This window comes from Neovison vison, chromosome 13, assembly GCF_020171115.1.
Source record: "Neovison vison isolate M4711 chromosome 13, ASM_NN_V1, whole genome shotgun sequence".
Taxonomy (NCBI): domain Eukaryota; kingdom Metazoa; phylum Chordata; class Mammalia; order Carnivora; family Mustelidae; genus Neogale; species Neogale vison.
In genome coordinates this window covers 146053851-146074449 of record NC_058103.1, presented here as the reverse complement: position 1 = coordinate 146074449, position 20599 = coordinate 146053851, and the positions used below count along the sequence as shown (strand labels likewise).

The 20599-nt window shown below is 55.0% G+C and overlaps 1 protein-coding gene across 2 annotated transcripts in view; it reads right to left on the bottom strand.

Moving 5' to 3' along the window:
* Positions 1 to 865: 865 nt before the first annotated feature.
* The window catches only part of ACAN (aggrecan), a 35654-nt gene continuing 15920 nt past the window's right edge, over positions 866 to 20599 (bottom strand). The window contains exons 11-17 of one of the 2 annotated variants that reach the window (XM_044230976.1): positions 15191 to 19066; positions 6757 to 6870; positions 3727 to 3885; positions 3308 to 3390; positions 2550 to 2694; positions 1577 to 1759; positions 866 to 1201 (exon numbers count right to left, since the gene is read on the bottom strand). In XM_044230976.1, the coding sequence (XP_044086911.1) occupies positions 1125 to 1201; positions 1577 to 1759; positions 2550 to 2694; positions 3308 to 3390; positions 3727 to 3885; positions 6757 to 6870; positions 15191 to 19066 (4637 nt within the window). In that variant the 3' untranslated portion in view covers positions 866 to 1124. The remainder of the gene's footprint in view (positions 1202 to 1576; positions 1760 to 2549; positions 2695 to 3307; positions 3391 to 3726; positions 3886 to 6756; positions 6871 to 15190; positions 19067 to 20599) is intronic. The other variant, XM_044230977.1, reaches the window with a different exon arrangement.

The window sequence follows — 20599 nt, the reverse complement described above, 5'->3', positions numbered from 1 at the left end:
GTAACCGGATGTCCCATTTGAGTGGGCCTTTGACAGTAAATGCATGTGCATACACACATCCACACCCACACCCACACCCACACCCACGGTCCATCAAAAGCACAGGTACCTTCACAGTAACAGAGTGCAACAGGTGTGACTGTTCCAGGCTTCGTGAACAGACAACATTCACCCAATTTGGGATCCTTTGCTGGAAACACGTCCCAACTGCCCCCATTCCTAAGGGCCCCTTCCGTCGACCTCAGACCCTGGTTGCCTTCTCTTGAAATTTAAAAAAAGGGAAAAGAGAAGAAAGAGATCTCTTCCAATGTCTTTATTATTATAATTATCATAATCTTTAGTTTTCAAAAATATAAATAGGTGCACGGAACTCTGGTGCCTGCACCGTCCCGGGGGTGTGGGGGGAGGGGAGGGGGTGGGGCGGCACTCCCGCTGGGAAGGAAGTGCCCTCCCCACCCAGCCCTGCCGAGAGAGATGAGAGAGACGAGAGAGACTACACCTGCTCGGGTGGGAGGAGGTTGCTGGAAGAGGGACCCTGGGAGGGAACCCGACCCCCACGCAGCGGAAGATCCCTCCATGGCTCCCTCCTGCCCCCTCACCTTCAGCGGAGGCCGCCCCCTCTCCCCCAGGCTTCTTCCCCCACACAGAGGGTGCAGCTCTCCTTCCTCCAATACATTCAGCTGCGGTCCGGTCCCAGCCCCTTCCTCCCTCCCCCCCTAGCTCTCCCTGGAGGTGAAAGAACCAACGATTGCACTGCTCTTGGATAAAGTCAGGAAACAAAAAATAATCTTCTTTATTTAACTTAACCCCTCCCCTTCTCCCCCTGTCCCTGCACTGGTCCCTGGAAAGGCACAACGGGAGATTGAAGAAACGTCTCTAAACTCAGTCCACGGGTTACAATACGTTTGCTTGGCTTTGGCATTGGGGGGGAAATCAGATGCAGTTTTGGCAATTGGGGGGGGCGGGGGGGCGGTTGCATACACAATGTGGGATTTATTTTTCTCCTTCTTTAATGGAATTCCTTATATGACAGAAAGCGACAAGAAGGGGACACCATCCGTGTGGGACGTCAGCCTGGCGAGGCTCCTGGGCTCAGCATCCTGGGCGCGTCCTGGAGGCTCCCCTCAGTGGGCTGTGCTGGGGCGGCTCCTCCGTGGGGCCCGTGGGCTCCGCTTCTGTAGTCTGCGCTTGTATGTGGAGGCTGGGGTGGAAGGGAGACCAGAAATCTTGACCGCTTGCTCAACAGGGAGCTGGGGCAGCCCAGCCTCTCCCCATGGGTCCCTCCTCTTCCCCTTCCCCGCAGGAACCACCGGCTCAAGAAGGCAACCTGAGGCTTCGCCGGGTTTCTGGTTTTGATTTTTTCTTGGCACCAACTTGGGCTAGGGGGCTTTGAGCTGGTGTTGAAAAGGAAAGCAGGCCACCTGCTTTTTCCTTCGAGAGCGAGCAGAGGGAGTGAGGCCCCGGACAGTGGGGACAGCTGGTGCTCAGGCCCCCCCCACCCCGGGAGAGAGCAGCAGGACCTGGTGCCGGGATCTAACACTGTGCCAGCCCGGGTCAGGGGAGGGGCGGTGCTCACGGTCTGTGCAGGTGACCCGAGGCTCCTCCCAGTGCCCGCTGGGCTGGCAGCGGATGGTGGGCACGTGGCGCTGGACAAAACCCTCGGTGCACTGGTACCGCACCAGTGAATTGATCTCATACCGGTCCTTCTTCTGCCCGAAGGTTCTGGCGTGTTCCACCACGGGGGGATCTCCGCAGGCCACTAAGGGGCAAACACCCTTGAGAAAGGGCTCTTAGAGGGTCTCCCGTGATGGCCCATGCCCGTGATGAGCCGGTGCAGCCCCCTCTGGCTGTGAGGAGATAGCCCAGAGCCCAAGGAGGGGACACATGGCCCTGAGCCCTGGCTGCTGGCAAAGGGCCATTTTCACACCGTGCTAAGCATCTGGGAACCACTGGTTCTAACATCTGGGCCCCTCTGTGATTTAGGGCAGCAGGGCAGGAATAGAAGGAGGTTCTCCAGGGAACGAGGAAAGGACAACAGGGAGGGAAAAGGCTGGGAAAAGGGGCGACAGCCAGGCAGACGGTCTGTGACTTCTTTATGAAAACAGTGGGACAGTAAGGAGGCCTGGGCAGGGCACAGGAACCAGAGAGCCATGTTCGACCAGTACCTCCGTGTCCACAGACTCTGAACAGAGGATCGGGACCTGACCACTGACAGCTCTGGGGACCCCGAAGAGCGCTGGGCTGTCCACCCAGGGCAGTCCTTGTGTGTGACTTTCTGTGCAGGTGCCCAGGGGGCTTGTGTGTGTGGGAGCCGGTCTGTCCTCCAGCCTGGGACCCTCGCCCTCCCTAGGAGTGGGCCTGCTCTTGCCACTGGCCCCGGGACGCTGGCACAGGGAGAGCCCCCCACGCCCAGACCAGCACCAGTCTGCCTGCTGGGCGGTTAAGGGGACAGCAGCACCCAGGAGGCCAGGACATGTGCCCCAGATCCCACAGCAGGAGCCCCAGGGCCTGACCTTAGCAGGCGGGGCCGCTGCAGGGTGGCCGCTCACCTGTGCCCTTTTTACACGTGAAGGGCAGGTGGTAATTGCAGGGCACGTCGTTCCACTCTCCCTTCTCGTGCCAGATCATCACCACGCAGTCCTCTCCGCTGACGAAGAAGTTGTCCGGCTGGTTGGGGCGCCAGTTCTCAAATTGCTGGGGGAAGGTGGGGGGTTGGCAGGGGTGAGGCTGAGGCCGGAGCTCGGCCTGACCCCCGCCTTCTTCTCTGTCCCCGATGAGCCCATGCCACTCCTCCATCGGGCCAGCAGGGGCGAGCCTCACAGGCTGCCTCGCTTGGATAGCACTGGGCGGTGAAGACGTGGCTCCCGGGTCCAGACTGTCTCCCTAGGCTTCTCCCTCAGGCCTGGCCCTCCGGAGGAGTCCGCTTCTCCCACCCTCCAACTCTGCTCCCATCCACCTCTTCCAGGAAGCCTTTCCTGACTTCCTCTGCTGAGCTGCAGCATTACTTTGTGTACTGTCCCTTAGGATCTATGTCGCTTTCTGTGGGCCTGGCTCCTTGAGTGGACTGAATCCTCTGTGGGCAAGGAAGCCCTTCAAAGCCTCCGCGTCCCCCTTCTGCCGGTGTGCCTGCATTCCGTCATCGTCTGCATCGCCTCCTTCATGCTAGTGTTCCCTGACCCACCCTGGCAGAGAGGACTGAGATGCAGTCCCGGCCCGCAGGGCTCCCAGCTCGGCAGCGGCTCAGTGGGTGCCTCGACTCCCCTCCTCGGGGCCACCAACGCTCCCCGGTGTCCCTGGCAGAACTCACCAAGGAGTGCCCATCTGACCAGCGGAAGTCCCCTTCGATGGTCCTGTCATTCAGGCCGATCCACTGGTAGTCTTGGGCGTTGTCTAGAGAGAGGCATGAGGGTTGGGCATGACGCTGGACAGCCTGAGGGTGTCTGAGAACTTGTGCGCACAGAGCCGGAGGGGATGGGGTTGTGGCAGGAGGCGGGTGGGCTCCTAGGACCAGGCCACCTGCTACTACAGCCCTGACACAGGTCTCCGCATAAGCACGTGCGGAGTATGCTTCGGACCAGCCCCCAAGCTGGCAGGGACTGGCGATACCCACTCCCCAGGGTTAGTCTGTGGCTTCGGGGCGCAGCCCTGGGGGAGCGGAAACCCCCTTCCTTCCCTCCCCGCCCCCCACCCTGTTGGCCCCGAGACCCCCCACCCCCCCGCACTCACTGTTGACAAACTCCTGCTCCTCGGGGGTGACGATGCTGCTCAGGTGTGACTGTTGGGCCCGACACCGGCTCTCGGCATCCACCCAGCTCTCGCGGTCCGGGAAGTAGCGGTAACAGTGACCCTGGAACTTGGTCCAGCCCTCCTCACACAGCTCCTGGTCTGCAACACAGGTCAGGGGCTTGAAGGGAGAGGCCCGGGGGGCCCCCTGGGGGTGTCTGGTGCGGCCAGTCCAGTCGTATGCCAGCTGCCTCCATTAGCCCCGCCTTCCAGGTCCGTCCCTGAGGGCCGGGCCCATCGAGACGAGGCTCGAGTTGGGAGCCAGGAAGGCCCGGCCCTGGAGCCCCAGAGCCTCTGGGTATGTTCCCACCATCTTTCCCTGATGTCGGCCCCCCAAGCTATTCTCCTGTCGGATCCCTGCTCTGCAGGGTGGAAGTTGGGAGGTGTCGAGGTTAAAGGGGGGAGCAGGGAGTTGTGGGGCACATGTGAAGGGACCAGCAGCAGGCATTGCTGGGGGCATGAAATGGCACTTTGGGTGGCAGAGAGGAGCAGAAATAAGTCCGGTCTGGCTCTACAGAAGACTCGGGCTCTCCATCTGTGGATCTGAGCTGGCCCTGGCTGGGCACAGGATACCGGCCTCTTGGAGGACGAGGAAGCCAACTGGGGGTCCACGACCCAGGGGCCTTGCTTGTTAATTTAATTTCTTGGTGACAAGTGAGAAGAGGGGGGAGCTTCTCTCCTCACAAACCTAAATGGGTAATGGGTTCTGAGTTCAGGAGAAGGAGAAGGAGCCCTTGGAGCAGGCCGGAGGGACAGACAGAGTTTCCCGCAGGCTTGGGAGAGTCATATGACTGCGTCTTCCCATCTCTGCCTTCAGTGACACCGCATCAGGAGCTGTAAATTCCTCAGAGATCGGCAGATGCTACCTCTCAGGGCTCCCCCTTCCTCCTCAAGAGCTAGCTGTTAACCATCAGCCGGTACCCCATGGGACAGAGGGAATTCCCAGACCCTCTCTTCCTCCTTCCCCTGGGGCCTCCCAGGGGAAGGGGTGCTCCTTGGGCCTGGGGGCCCGAGGTCAGGGCTGGGACCCCTCAGGCTGTATGGAGCCTCCCTTACTGGGTGCGACCCACAGTCTGGCTGACCCGGGAAGGGAGGACCAGAACCAGAGGGGGAGGAGGCTTAGCTGAAGGGGTGGATGCTAGGCAGAGAGACACTCCGGGCGGCTGAGACAGAGAACGTGTGGAGGCCAGCCGCCCGAGGAGAAGAGGCCGAGCAGCAGGAGGGCTGAGAAGGAGGCCGCTGGTCCCCTGTAGCCCATGCCTCCTCCGAGGAGCAAGGCAAAGGTCTGGAAAGAAGGTGGCAAGGTGTCCGAGGGAGCTAGGCACCTGAGCAGGCGAGAGACGGCATTCCAGGGCTGTCGGGGCAACGAGCTGGGCTGAGCAGGCAAACCTGGGCAGGGGTGGAACGGTGGGGGGGTGGGGTTTGGCGGGAACAGCTCTGGGAGGGCCCAGGGCATGCAGGATGGAGGCTCTGGGGAAGCAGGAACGGAATTCCAGCAAGGCGGGAAGGCGCAGTGGGCCCGGAGCCAAGCCGCAAAGCACCTGGCAGACCGAAATGGGAGAAGAAATGGAGCCTCGCTTTGCTTAGTCGGGCGACACCGGCACCATCTCTGCGGCCCGCCAGAGCACACAGCCCGGTGGGGGCCCTGCCTCCACGCTGGGCAGAGCACCTCTTTCCCTAGGAAGGTGTCCAAGAGCAGATGTGCCAGACACTCCTCCCCTGTGGCAAACATTTCGGCACCCTGGGAAGAGAATCCTATAACCCTCCATTCTTCCCCGCAGCCAAGACCCCATGCTTAATTTCTTGGTGTCTAGGGGTAGAGGAGGAGGGTGGGAGGCTGCAGGGAAGGAAGGAGGTTCAGGCCTTTTCTTCCAGAAACCTTAAGTTCCTCCAACAGTCTGTAATCTTGGCAGTGCCTGGTAGGAAAATGCAATCCCAAACTACCTCCCCAGACTGCTTAGGACCAAAGGGACACTTCCCAGGAGTTTCTTTTGCTTTCTGGCAGCTCCTGAGATATCCAACTTGAGCGATCATAGAAAATGGTCTGGAACCCCTACATGCTTCTAGGTCTGTGTGAGTTATTGCTACTAGTAATCACAAGTGCCATCTCCCCCTTTCTGAGTTGGGGTGACTCTGAGGCCTAGGAGCATGGCAGGGGGAGACTAGAAGTACCAGAGTGAGGGAGTGTGGGGGACAGGGGGTGCGAGGCTCAGGGAAGTTCCTGGCACACGCCTTCCTTGGCTGAGCCTGGCCCAGGTGCAGAAGTGAAGGGGCTGGCAAGGCCCAAGAGGGGCGCTGCATTCCTTGCAGAGAGGCTCTGTTCTCTCTGGCCAGCCTTTTGACTTGCACAAGGGCAGGGAAAAGGAAGCACGGGCCAGGAGTGGCACTGACATGGCAGCAGTCACTGGTGATGGGAAGAAATTGACATGCAGCAGCCCCTGCCCATGCATGTCATGCTGGTGACACAGAGCTCTCAGGCAGACAAAACAGAACGCTTGCCAGAGAAGAATGAGGTAGCATGGCCAGTGTGGCCTGGTGGCTCCCCAGGCCATGGAGGGGCCACAAAAGTCCCACAGGCAATACAGCAGGCTGACACATGCTTATGACCCACAGCTTCCTTCCAGATGAGTGCACGGAATCAGCTCTGTCCTCTTTGGGTCTGAGGCACGCACCGACCTCAAGGTGCTATCAGTGGTCTGGAAGCCCTGAAGAAGGTCCATGTTTTAACGATCCCCCAGGACCCCACCTTCCAGAGCAAAGGCTGGCACGTCTCTCCTATGGTCATATCAGCCAATGCCCCAGAGGAGGGTTTCCGCAAGAAGAGTGGGAGTGAGTGAGGCAGACTTCTCAGTGGGGGCCCCCGAAATGGCTGTCCGGGTGGACAGGGCCGAGTGCCTGTGGTTAGAAGGAAGGGAGACAGAGGAGGAGGGGTGCGGCAGTTAGTAACATTAGCTGAAGCCGAGACGGCCGTACCAATCTCACACAGGTCCCCTCGGTAGCTGGGAAGGCATAAGCATGTGAAAGAGTCGATGGCGTCCACGCAGGTGGCTCCATTCAGACAAGGACTTGAGAGGCATTCGTCAATGTCTGCAAGAAACCAAGGGCCACCATTAGGACTCCGGCCGGCAGCTCCAGCTTGGCAAGCATCGCAGGTGCCCTATGGGTGGCCAGCCCTGCTGCTCTCCAGAGCCCTGGGAGGGGTGGCTGGACTTCCTAAGAGCTGCTGCTGCTGCTGCTGCTGCCGCCACATTGGAGCGCTGAGCCAAAGATCCAACCAGGGTTTTCTTGGATGTGTGTGATTCCTGCCGGGCAACCCTGGAGCCCTGGAGCCAGGTTTCCCTGTGGGTGGAGAGATCTGGGGCTTCTGAAGGCGAACGCCCGCTGGAAGACTGAGCACGCAGCTCCTCCGAGATGCCTTCTCTTGTGAGTATTTCGAGAGGCTTTGTGTCTGAGCTGGCTCGCAACGTGACGCTGGTGAGCAAGGACACCGGAAGCCAAGTGTCTGGAGCTTGTTAGAGCTTTTCTTTTCTGATCTTCCTCTGTAGTTATGAACTGAGGCAAGAGGGCAAGCCAGAGGTGGCATGGAGGAACTGATGGGAGTCCCAGCATGCACTTGGATTCCCAGCATGCGCTTTCATAGAACCATGAGAAAATGGCGGCAGGGGCCATCTGCCCGAGACTCGTTCCATCTTTGGGAGTCGCAGACACCTCCGTCTTCAGTAAATCAGATTCTATTTTATAAAGGTGAAGCTGGCATTATTCTCCTGGGGGAAGGAAGAGAAACCAGCCCAGCATTTTCCCATGTTCCTTCCAGCTTAGGGCCCTAGAACGTGGACATCTTCAGTGAGTCCCAGTTTTCAGACAGGTTCCTTTCTAGCCAGTGGGAGACTAAGATTTGAAGCTGATGAGCCACTTACTAAGTGGCCAGCCACCACCCTGGGGTAGAGCAGGTCCCCATCAACCTCTTCTTTCCAGGCAGACTCTTCCTCCCTTCTGTTCTTCTGGCCCAAGACGTTTTTTCTGATCCAACTTCTTTGTGGGACTGGAATTGGTAAGCCACTGGCCTCCATTTTTCATCCATCGGCCAAAGTGAGAAGTGAATCCTCTAATCCGGTCTTTCTGCCTCTTTCTGAGAAGCCAGGAACTTGGGAGTCTCTTACTGTCTTCATATTTCTACTATAAAGGCTCCTGCTGGTTTTCTCTGGGTACCTTCCTCTGGGAACACGATAGAAGGTATTGTGAAGCTCTTCTCCCCAGATCAGTAGGATTCTGCAATGAATGGGTGCCAGTGGCCATTGGGGCATCATGATATAAGGCTAAGCCTTGATGTACGCAGCTGTGTTCACACAACCTTCAGGACCCGACATATCTATAGGTGGTGTCCACGTGATCAGCGCCTAAACACCTTCCAGGATTAGTTCCCACCTCTCAGGACAGCAGATTAGACCTTAAAGTCCATCCCCTCTTAAGAAGGCAAAAGTACGTTCCTTTGGATCCTTTTCACCAGCTGGTGTGCAGTAGACGTCTTCTGGACCAGTTAGGTTTGGGCAGTGGGTGGCCTGAAAAATCTCGGGTCCTCAGGCATCTTTCTGTTCCCACGGAGTTCATAGCTTCATCTCAGGGAGTGTGCGCCATGGATTAGACACCAACAGTTCCAAGGTCGGAACTGTTCCAAGCAAAACCAAAATGCATGGAGGAACTGACGGGAGTCCCAGCATGCACTTGGATTCCCAGCATGCACTTGGATTCCCAGCAGCAGCAGTAGCAGCAATAGGTCAGGCCGGTGGGCTGGGCGGAAGCTGGGGGCTACTCAACGGAGCCTCTGTTCTCGTGTCCATTAGCGTCATTACGGGATGTGGGAAGCACCGGGCGAGGGGGGCTTAAGCAAACGGAGGGGCTAAAGCAGTTGTAGAGAGCAGGGGACAGGAGTGGCCTGTGGGCGGAAGAGCTGGATGGCAGCCCCACCATGGGGGAGGGGCAGAGGAGGCGGAGGCCCCGGGGAGGCCTCCCTTGTCCCAGAAGCTTGTTTCACAGAACTTGCCCCCTGGTGGCCCAGAGACCGGGGCTGGGGACCTTGTTGTTTTCCTCCTGGCTTTGGCACCCGATCTGAGAAGGGTGCAGGGGAGAGAGGGTCCCCAAAACTCAGGGAACCTGTCCGTGGGTTCAGAAGCTGTTTTGTGCAGGGCCCAGGGTTCACAGATGAGAAGGGAAGGAGGGCCAGAATGCTGAAGACCACAGAGCCTGTGGGTGCCCGCGGGGCAGTAGAGAGAGGCCTTCTGCTGCAGGAAGGGGGCCTGGCGTTCTGTGTGGGGCTTACTTGTGAGCTGCTCACATCTGCCAGGCCTCATCTCCTCTCCCTCCGGCCTTGCAGTGCCCATACCTCTTTCTGTGAAGGGCAAATGGGATGTTGCTCGTCTTCTGGAACCATGAGAGAAGGTGAGCTGGGCTGACCACAAAGAGGGTGGGGACCCAGACAGGCTGCCAGCAGGAGGGGGGGACTGAAAGGGCTTTGGGCAATGGGCAGGCTGCATGAAGGAAGAGAAGAGAGAAGGAACCGATCTCTCTCACGAATCTTCTCTGAGCCAGACGGTATGGCTCCGACATGCTTTACCCTTCCAACAGTCCCAGGACGCAGATGTCATATGCCCTAGAGTACAGGTAAGGAAACAAAGGACGTAGCCTGCCCATGCCGGTAAGCTGGGCAGACAGACCGGAAGAGATAGAGGCAAGAATCAGACACTCAGGCTGCAAGTTGGGCCTCTGTCCTCTGTGAAGGGAGAGGATCACTGAAGTCTTGGGTCTCAGTATCTCACTATCATTCCTGCTGCACCAGGCCAAGAGCTCCCCTATTGTTTCATCAGGGACCCTTGAGGGTCAGATCTCTGGGTCCTCTTCCCACAACTATAACCAAAAGGGATGATTTTTTTCCTGCACCAGGACCTAACTTAGGGGAGACAAGAACTGAGAGCCCCCGGTAAAGGTGAGGGGAATAAGACACTTCCAAATAATCACTTTGGCATCTGAATTGGGGAGCTCAGGCCTCCACCCTGAATAGGCCTTGACTGGCTTTTGCTTATGTCAGAAATAAGGACCTCCAAACAAGAGAGTTTATTTGGCTTACAGGAAAAGGCCGAATGAAGACAGCAGGTAATTTTACTCAAAGGATACCCAACTAAAGGGGTTGTCAATCATAAAGAATATATGAATGGTATTCAAGTTGTTCAGTGCACAACCTGTGCAGCTGTATGTATTGACCTTGGACATAACTTTCCTGGACAAACATGGAGGAAAATCCCCTCAAGAAGCACAGAGATGGGGTGCCTGGGTGGCTCAGTTGTTGAGCTTCTGCCTTCAGCTTAGGTCATGATCCCAGCTTCCTGGGATCGAGGCCCAGATCAAGCTCCCTGCTTGGCGGGGAACCTGCTTCTCCCTTTCCAGCTTCCCTGTGCTTGTGTTCCCTCTCTTGCTATCTCTCTCTCTCATAAATTTTTTTTAAAAAGAAGAAGAAGCAGAAGAAGCACAGAGACAATTTCTTAACTCAGTGGATGTCCTACAACCTGCAAACACCTAGAATCAATCAGATGACCAGAACTGAGTAAATACACTTGTTTTCTGGTGTATCACAATTGACAGAAGGTTTATAAGAACATATTTGTCAGTTCCAGTTTGCTTTTAAATAAACATAATTAAGTTAACCAATATGCTATAATTATACTATCAAGTCTTTTATATTTTTAAAGTTTGATCCTGAATGTAAGTTTAATATCATGCATCTTAAATTCAATCACAATTGACCTTTGAACTAACATGGGTTTGTGTGTTGTCTGCTTATACGCAGATTTTTTATGATACAGTACTGTAAACGTGTTTTCTCTTTCTTATGATTTTTTTTTTCTATTTTTTTTTTTTAATTAAATAAGCTCTATGCCCAACACAGGGCTTGAACTCATGACCCCGAGATCAAAAGTCACACGTTCTACCTACTGAGCCAGCCAAGAGCCCCCCTCTTAAGATTTTCTGAATAACATTTTCTTGTCTTCAACTTACTTTATTATAAGAATACAATAAATAGTACATATAACATACAAACTAAGTATTAATTGACTTTCTGCTATTACTAAGGCTTCTGGTCAACAGGAGACTATTAGTAGTTAAGTATTTGGGGAGTCAGAATTTATATGCAGATTTTTTTTTTTTTAAAGATTTTATTTATTTATTTGAGAGAGAGAGACAGTGAGAAAGAGCATGAGCGAGGAGAAGGTCAGAGAGCGAAGCAGACTCCCCATGGAGCTGGGAGCCCGATGTGGGACTCGATCCCGGGACTCCAGGATCACGCCCTGAGCCGAAGGCAGTCGTCCAACCAACTGAGCCACCCAGGCGTCCCTATATGCAGATTTTCAATTCTGTGGGGGACTGGCACCCCTAACCCCGGTGCCGTTCAAGGGTTGACTAGTCCCTGTTCAAGTCTGCCCATTGACTTTTCGGTTATGTCGTGTCATGAAGGTGTGATTTGTATTTGCACTTGTAACCCTGTATTTTCACTTGCTTTGACAACATCCCCCTTCTCCCTGAGGCTAAGATTTCACTGAAATTCCAACCTCCCTGCTCCAGGGGAAGAGACAATGTCAGATCACAGATCAGAGCCTCAAGCCTACAAAATGAAGAATGTCAATAAGCAGGAAGAGAGGCTGACTGAATTCTGAGTTCATGCCCCCCTAACCCAGGAATTTAGAGAAATCCACCCAGCACCAGTGATTGCTGGAAAATTGGATGTTGAGATCTGATTAGAACAGAATGTCTCAACCTTAGCAAAACAGAGTCTACTGCGGTAGTTAACAAAAATTTTGTAAAAGATCTTTTAAACTACCAATGCCAGAAGCCCTCTTCAGACCAGTTCTGCTGGGGCCAGAAATCTCAACAAATGTCAGCAAAGAGGTTGGGGGGAGAGGGGAGGTTGCTGCTTTTTAAGTGGATCAGAATGAGGGAGGTAGCCCTACTTCTTCAATTGCTAGGAAATCTGAGTATTCACTAAACATGTTCATTTCGACGTCAAGAGTGCAGATGACTCATTTATCAAGAACTTGCTTATGGAATGCTGACTTAGCAAGACGATGACAATTGTCACGTATTTTCTCTTAAGGGCTACATAACAACCTCCAGCCTCATTTACTAGGTGGAAGGTTACCCTGAGTATTCAGATACTGCCACAGGAATAATGCGACATTTTTGCTGCTTCTGGAGCCTGGAGAACACCGAACCGCACTGTCTTTCAATAGCCTGTGCCTGCGGGCTCTAGCTCAAGACCACGGTGGGTCACCTGCAGAGGCGGGACTCTATCTGCAGGCCTTCTAGAAGCATCCTTACCACCTGCTCTTTAGAGGTGATAAAGTTTTTTCTAAACATGGCGAGAGAGATGGGAGAGGGGAAGCAATCTTTATAGATGCCTCTTGGGGGGGCCCGGACGCTGCACACAGGTGTTCTTAATCCTCAGCCCTGGCTGTGCCCTGGAGTCACCGGGGCAGTCTTAAAAACCCCAATGCCAAGGCCACAGGACCGTTTTCAATCAGAATCGGGGGGAGTGGGACCCCAGGCATCAGGAGGTTCTTAAAGCTGAGAACCACTACTTTGAGCCTATTACAAATGAGGTCCCGAGGGCTGGCCAAGCCCCACTTCTAAACCTCTCTCCATTCTAGCGGCTCTGAAGTTCATCTCCCAAGTGAAGTCTAGCGGCTGATTCTGTGTTCGAGAGAGGGCTTCTCACTTAGCGGAGCATGTGAAACAAGTGAGTGAAGACCCCAGTTCTGGATTTGACTCCCTCAGAGGAGCTGTCATTTCAGATGGGGATAACTGTCAAGCTACCCACAGAGCTGTCTGGGAAGGAACTGTGGGGGCAGAGAGCCCTGTGGGGGTACACATGGTCAGAGAAAGGACTTGCTAAAAGGGAGAGGTGTCAGGAGGTACAAACACCAGGGCAAGGGGTTTCCGGTCCTGGCAGCTGTCCCGGAAGTCTGGCTGGGCCCTGAGTCTGTTCCTCGCTGACTTAGGCTGTGTCCGTGAACATGTCACCCAGGTCAGGCGTCCTGCTGCTCTCCACCAGCCATACCCAGAGGGAGGACGGGCTCTGCCCTCCCATCGGGGTGGATGATGGAGGGATGCGGCTGGAGTCCCAGGGGTCACCGTGGCCCCGTGACACTATCCCCTAGGTGGTAGGGCTGCGTGCCCGAGGAGAGCCCACCCTCTGGCCGCAGAGGCCCACAGTGCTCTTACTCATGGCTCCACCGTGCGGCTAGAGATTGACCCCAGTGGAGGAAAGAGTGAATCCGTAGTCACCCTAGGACCTGCTTACACGGACTCTTTCCAGTGTAAGGGCCAAGTATACAGCATATTTACGTGATGGGAGCAATATATTATGAGGTATTAATTTGCGTATACATAAATATATGCAAACACAAAATCTTTCTTTGTATATGATGTAATGACTATTAGGAGATAGTTGCCCGGTCCTGGTTGTCTCATGGGATCTGCTTTCCCCCAGGATTCATGGCTCTGATTCTGCCTATGTCAGAGGAATGAAGCCCTTCTAGGAAAGACTCTGGAGCAGAGGCTGGGGTAAGGGCGCAGTGGCAGTGCAGACACCTACCCCAAGAATACGGGCTTGGAGGTACCGGGCATCTGTTCCCTTAACAGATGGGACAGAAGGAAACGTCCTCATGACCACAGGCCTTGATGTGTTCAGGGAACACAAGCAGATCCTCATCGTCTCCTTCTGGGGCGCCACCTCCCATCAGAGGACCCCCTGCCCTAGGCTCCTCACCTGCCCCACAGGCTGCCTGATCCATGAAGAATGACAGAGGCCCCAGGGCAGTGGGGGCTGGGGAGCCGAGGGGCCAGGCGCGGTAGGTCAAGTTCCCCCCAGATGGGGGTGGTAGGCAGTGCCCGTCATTTCCTTCAGGTCAAGAAGGAGACCCAAACCGCACCCAGGTCTGAGCATGGAGGGGCGAGCAGGGGCTTTCCTGCAGAGGAAGGCTCTGACAGCGCAAGGCAGCCCCCTCGGAGCTTCCCTCCCGGGGCCCAGGAGGCATGACCGGCTCGACCCCACTGACGGCCTAGCTCCACACTTCCTGAAAGTCACAGATTTTGTCTTCAAAATTCAAGCATATTTGTAATTTGACTCATAAAACAATCATTGGCTTAACAAGAAAAGGAACTATTTCCTGGTTTAATTATTTAACTATTTTTCCCCCGAAAGTGCCCCAGACTAGACTCTCTAGAGAGACGTGCTGTGTTTACCCCGTGGCGTCTGCCCTACGGTGTCACTGTACCCCTCTCCTTCCTGGTCTGGGAAGCCTGAGCCTTGGCGGGCCTTGGTCAGCTCCTCCTGCCTGCAGCCCCTTCTGGGGAATAAAGGGGTCCCCCTTCTTCCCCTGCCTGTCCCCCGCCACGGCTGAAGAAGGTTTAGCTATGTTGCAATGCTTGCCAATGTGGCCGGGGTTGGGGGGCATGGGCAGGAGATGGGTCCCTCCATCTCCTGGCAGTTCCCACAGGGCCCCTCAGCACAGGACCTGATGGGGCCGCAGCTCCTGGGGAGACACTGAGCAGCGAGACCACAGCTGCCTGCCGGAGGTGCAGCCTCGCTTCTGAGACTCTGAGGTTGGGGCACAAAGTCCCTGAAGCCCACGAGGCTGGCTCCTCAGCATGTTTCTGAGGACTCTGTCCCTCTTGGGAAGCTGGCCCCAGCATCTCGGCTCTCTGACTGCGAGAGCTCTCTCGGCCCAGAGGGAGGGACAAGGGAGCCCCTGGCAAAAAGCAAAGGAAAATATCAGCTTCTTGTGCCCGGTGCCTGGGTTGTGTCAAAGTGAGACCGTGGTACGGAGAGGGCACCTGTGCCGGGGTGGGGGTGGGGAGCAAAGTCAGGACAGCCAGATTGATGCTTCGGGTCTTTACATCATGCAGGTCTTCACCCTACATGAGGTTAATATCTGGGCATAGATGTCATCAAATCCATTCTCCTGTCACACGAGCTCCATGGGAAAGGGGCGTGAGTAGAATTTCTAGCACTAACTGAAGAGTCCCCCTTCTCTCTCCCTGTGCCAAGCACAGACAGCTGGACTCACGCATAATTGCTCTTGGGATGTAACTCCACTGCAACCCGGGCAAGCACGAGTCTCTAAGTGTGGCCCGGTGCAAAGTTAGATGCTAAGTGCCTGTTCGATATATATTTATACCCTGTTTGCCGGCCCCTGGTACTCTTCCCATCTTCCAGATAAGGCTCAGAGAGATTAAGAAACTCGCCTGAGGCTACACAGCTGGCCTGTAGAGGAGTGTGAGTTGACGCTGCCTCTCACTACCCTACAGTCTGAACTCCCCGAAAAACACTGAAAGGAGAAAAAAAAAATCCCAACCATACCTGGAGTGGTTGGTGCGGATTCATCTGTCCCTCGTGGAGAAGTGGGGATGGAAACACCCGTGGGGAAGGTGGCTGTTTCGGCGGTTTGGGTCTCTTCTCCTGAGTGCAAGGGGCTTGAGGACCCGATTTCTAGAGGTGCCTCTGCAGGGCGCTGGGTCTGCTGGATCCGCTCGGACTCTGAGACGCTGGGGTTCGTAACAACATCCAGCCCCGACGTGGGACCAGACAGGTCTCCACTGACCTCAGTCCTGTCTCCAGATGTCATCGGAGTGGCCGAAGGCCAGCCTGATGCCTCTGTGCCCACAGCATAGGAGCTGGTCGGCTCCTCTTGTACTTCCGGGGTGGCAGAGCCCTCCCTGGGGCCTTCAGGAAAGGCAGAGGTGCTGCTGCTCACTCCCAGGCCTGAGGCTCCCTCCACATCCGTTTCAGGGAAGGCAGAGGTGGCTTCACCTACCTCAGGGGCCCCGGAAGTTTGTCCGCTGGCCTCAGGGGTGGCAGACGCCCCCACCCCAGCCTCAGGAAAGACAGACATCTCGCTGCCGGATTCCGGGACTGATGACTCTTCTAGCCCAGCCCCGGGGAACCTTGGTGTAGCTCCACTAACTTCCCCAGACGTAGAGGCTTCTCCACTGGACTCAAACAGCTGGGGGGTATGTGTCACAGGGGGTCTTTGGGCAAGCTCCTGGGAAACAGTTGGTTCGGTGACACCCTCCACGAACTCTGAAGTGATTAAAGTAACTTCGGGAAGCCCCGAGGCCTCCCCACTGGTGCTTGTGGCTGCAGAGGAATCTCCACTTACATCCACGGTGCCAGAAAGGTCCCCGCTAAAATACGGAGTACTTGATGGCTCTCCACTGGGCTCCAGCAGCCCGGACTGCAGCCCGCTTAAGTCCAAACCCCCCGAGTGGTCTCCAGACACGTCTGGGGCTCCAGAATGGGCCCCGCTGAGTTCCAAAATGCCCGAAGGCCCTTCTCCTGCTTCCTGGGCTGTTGGAGTCTGGGTGATGGATTCCACCAAAGTTCTGTCTACAAGAGACACAGTGGGGAGCCCGGATGGGAATCCACTGCTGTCATAGGCTCCCGAGGGCGGGCTGCTCCCAGTCTCTGCTCCAGAGGATTCTCCACTGACTTCTGCTACTCCACTTGGCAGGCCACTGAATTCTGGAGGCTGGGATGTCAACCCGCTAGAGTCAATTGCTCCAGAAGATTGGCCACTGACATCCATGATCCCAGATATGCCCGAGACATCTGCCTCCCCTGAAGGGAGTCCACGGACTTCCACAGACCCTAAACCTTCTTCTTCTATAAACATAGTTGGGGTCACTTCAACCAAACTTGTGTCCACAAATGTAATTCCAGAAGACTCGCCACTGCCACTCATGGTCCCGGGAACCAGGCCAGGGACTTCAGAAGTTGTCCCACTGAACTCTGGCAACCCTGATGGTTGCCCACTGGTATCAGGGATTCCAGATCCTTCTCCACTGAGGTCAGTTATGCCAAATGGTGGGCCACTGCCAGAAAGAACTCCAGAGGCTTCTCCACTGACATCCGGTTGTCCGGAGGGCAGTCCACTAAGCTCGGTCACTCCAGATGTTTCCCCAGAAAACCCTGATGGCTGTCCACTGACCTCAAAAAGCCCAGATGTTCCCCCACTGATGTCAGGAAATCCTGATGGCTGTCCACTGACACCAAAGAATCCAGATGTTTCCCCACTGATATCAGGAGACCCAGATGCTTGCCCACTGAGTTCAGCTCCTGAAGGGAGGCCACTAACTGCCCCACTAATGTCCAGCTCACTGAAGGGCAGTCCTGACGTTTCTCCAGCACCGCTGATGCCAATGGTTCCCCTCCCTTCCAGTTCACTTGCACTGGTAGCTGTGACCACTTCCACCAAGGTAGTATCCACTAGGGAGACAGTTGGGAATCCAGAGGGAAGTCCACTAAAGTCAGGTAGACCAGAGAATGGGCCACTTCCAAGGTCCATCCCTGAATACTCACCACTAAACCCTGAAGGAAGGCCACTTGCTTCTGGAGCTTGCCCACTTCCCACAGTTCCAGAAGGTATTCTGCCAAAGTCCAAGGCTCCAGAAGCTGAACCAACTGAGTCTTCTTTTCCAGAGGGTAACCCGCTGAGATCCTCAGCACCAGAAACAGAGGTCTCTAGACCCTCGCCTCCTGAAGGTAATCCACCGAGGTCCTCTACTCCAGAAGCAGAGGTCTCTAGACCTTCTCTTCCAGAAGGAAGTCCACTGAGGTCCCCTATTCCAGAGGCAGAGGCTTCTGGGCCTTCTCCAGAAGACAGCCCGCTGAGGTCCCCTACACCAGAGGCAGAAGTCTCTAGACCTTCTCTTCCAGAAGGAAATCCACTGAGGTCTCCTACTCCAGAAGCAGAGACTTCTGGAACTTCTCCAGAAGGTAGCCCGCTGAGGTCTCCTACTCCAGAGGCAGAAGCTTCTCCAGAAGGCAACCTGCTGAGGTCCCCTATACCAGAGGTAGAGGTCTCTATTCCTTCTCCCCCAGAAGGAAGTCCACTGAGGTCTCCTACTCCAGAGGCAGAGACTTCTGGACCTTTTCCAGAAGGTAATCCACTGAAGTCCTCTATTCCAGAGGCTGAGACTTCTGGACCTTCTCCAGAAGGCAATCCACTGAGGTCCTCTACTCCAGAGGCAGAGACTTCTGGACCTTCTCCAGAAGGTAGCCGGCTGATGTCCTCTACTCCAGAGGCAGAGACTTCTGGACCTTCTCCAGAAGGTAGCCGGCTGATGTCCTCTACTCCAGAGGCAGAGACTTCTGGACCTTCTCCAGAAGGAAGTCCACTGAGGTCCTCTACTCCAGAGGCAGAGACTTCTGGACCTTCTCCAGAAGGTAGCCGGCTGATGTCCTCTACTCCAGAGGCAGAGACTTCTGGACCTTCTCCAGAAGGAAGTCCACCAAGGTCCTCTACTCCAGAGGCTGAGACTTCTGGACCTTCTCCAGAAGTTAATCCACTGATGTCCTCTACTCCAGAGGCTGAGACTTCTGGACCTTCTCCAGAAGGTAATCCACTGAGGTCCTCTACTCCAGAGACAGAGACTTCTGGACCTTCTCCAGAAGGCAGCTGGCTGATGTCCTCTACTCCAGAGGCAGAGACTTCTGGACCTTCTCCAGAAGGTAATCCACTGAGGTCCTCTACTCCAGAGACAGAGACTTCTGGACCTTTTCCAGAAGGCAGCCTGCTGAGGTCCTCTACTCCAGAGGCAGAAGCTTCTGGACCTTCTCCAGAAGGTAGCCCGCTGAGTTCCCCTATTCCAGAGGCAGAGGTCTCTAGGCCCTCACCTCCAACTTTAGGAATGCTGGACCATGGAATTTTATCTTCATCTCCTGAAGCCAGTCCACTTCCCACAGGCATGCCTGAGCCCACAGTAGAGTTGAGTCCACTGGCGTCAAGATCTTCAGAGGGCAGTCCGCTTGCACTTTCTCCTGAGGGTTGCGCACTGGAGTCCAGATGTCCTGAAACTTCTCCCATGCCCGTGAAGTCACCACTGACTTCAGGTACCCCAGATACTTCCCCAGAGCCTGGCAGCTCAGTCCCACTGGGCACTGAGGGTGAAAGTGTGGACAGCTCCTCCCAGGGGAATGAAGGTTCCTCTGAGGGGGATGGCTCTTCTGAGGGGGACGGCCCCTCTGATGGGGATGGCTCCGCTGAGGGGGATAGCTCCTCTGATGGGGATGGCTCCTCTGAGGGGGATGGCTCCTCTGATGGGGATGGCTCCTCTGAGGGGGATGGCTCCACTGAGGGGGATGGCTCCACTGAGGCTGAGGGTACTTCCGTTCCAGAAGGGCCTTCTGTGCTCTCCTCTGTTGCTGTGCTGGTGGGAGGCCATGTTGGAGGGATCCCTGGAAGAGAGGAAGAAGATAAGGTGTGGGTTTAGTACCTCTTCTCTATTGGAGCCTCACCCATTCCTTCCACAGTAAAACTTTTCTTCAGAGGTGTGCTCAGACGTCTTCTAATGGAACCTTGCCCAGTGTCTGGGGCAGGAAGGAGGGTGGGGCCCAGGAAACTGTGCTCTTTGAGACTCCAGGGGACACCATCCACACAGCCCATGCAAGTAGGGGTCTGGCTCCCATGGAAAGCAATGGAGGTCACCTCTCCGGTACCTCCACACCATCACCTCATGTAGCTAAACCCATGATTTGCAAAGTGTGCTCCCTAGACTGATAGATAGCCTTAGCATTACCAGCAATACAAGCATTCTCTGGGAGCCTGACAGAAAAGCAGACTCTCAGAGCTCCCCCACACCCCAAATCCCTCTGGGGACTCCAGGGTGAGGGTAGCATGTCATTTCCCCCCCCCAAACTTTTATTTTTTTGAATATTTATTTGTTTATTTTAGAAAAGGGGATGGAGCGTGAGCAGCGGGGAGGGGCAGAGAGGGACACAAGCAGTGGGGAGTCCAACACAGGGCTCGATCCCAGGACCCTGAGTGGAAACCATGAGTCACACGCTTAACCAGCTAAGCTGCCCAGGCATGTCGTCTTTCAATAAAACCCTTCGCCACTGCCCCCCGACCCTGGAACCCTCACGATACTGATGCCCCCTCGAGTTTGAGAGTCACTCATCCAATCCTATCCCTCTGAGGCAGGGGAGGCCAGGTAGTACTGTTCGCAAAAATACATCAACTTTTTCAATTCTGAGACTACCAAAGCGGAAAAAGTCTCATCATTCTAAAGAATCATGGTTGCATTATTTTCCTTCCCTCTTGTTTCCACCTTTTGCATTTAAAAATAACCCAGCGGGCGGGGGCACCTGGATGGCTCAGTCAGTTGAGCATCTGGCTCTTGGTTTCGGCTCAGGTCGTGATCTCAGGGTCATGAGATGGAGCCCTGAGTCGGGTCCTGTGCTCAGCATGGAGTGTGCTTAAGATTCTCTCTCTCCCTCAGTGCCTCCCACTTGCCTGCACACACACGCTTTCTCTCTCTCAAATAAATACATAAATTAAAAAAACAAACAAAAAAAGACCCAACAAAATGCCTAGCTGGGATTGGAGCTTGCACGTTCTTTTGGACTTACTTCTCAGGCAGAGAACCTGAGCCAAGCACACGCCCTAGCCCCAGGGCAGGCTCACAGCCTACTCTGGCTGACAGGAGAATCCTGGAGGCGGGTGTGGGGTTCAGGATAGTAGTGGAGGCTTGCAAGAGGGCGTCAGGTGGAGACAGATATATAAAAACAATATCTATATCTATATATCAGAAACATTCTGGAGTAACCACTTACAGTCATGATAAAACGTTTCTCTTTTAAATAAATTTAGGTTTCTTTTTAAAGGCAAGTCAATTTAAAGAAAAAGACAGAGAATTAACAACAGTACAGATGGTTCCTGATATGGCCAAGGTGGTAGGGAACTGAAGTATGGAAAATGTGTCTAGGGGC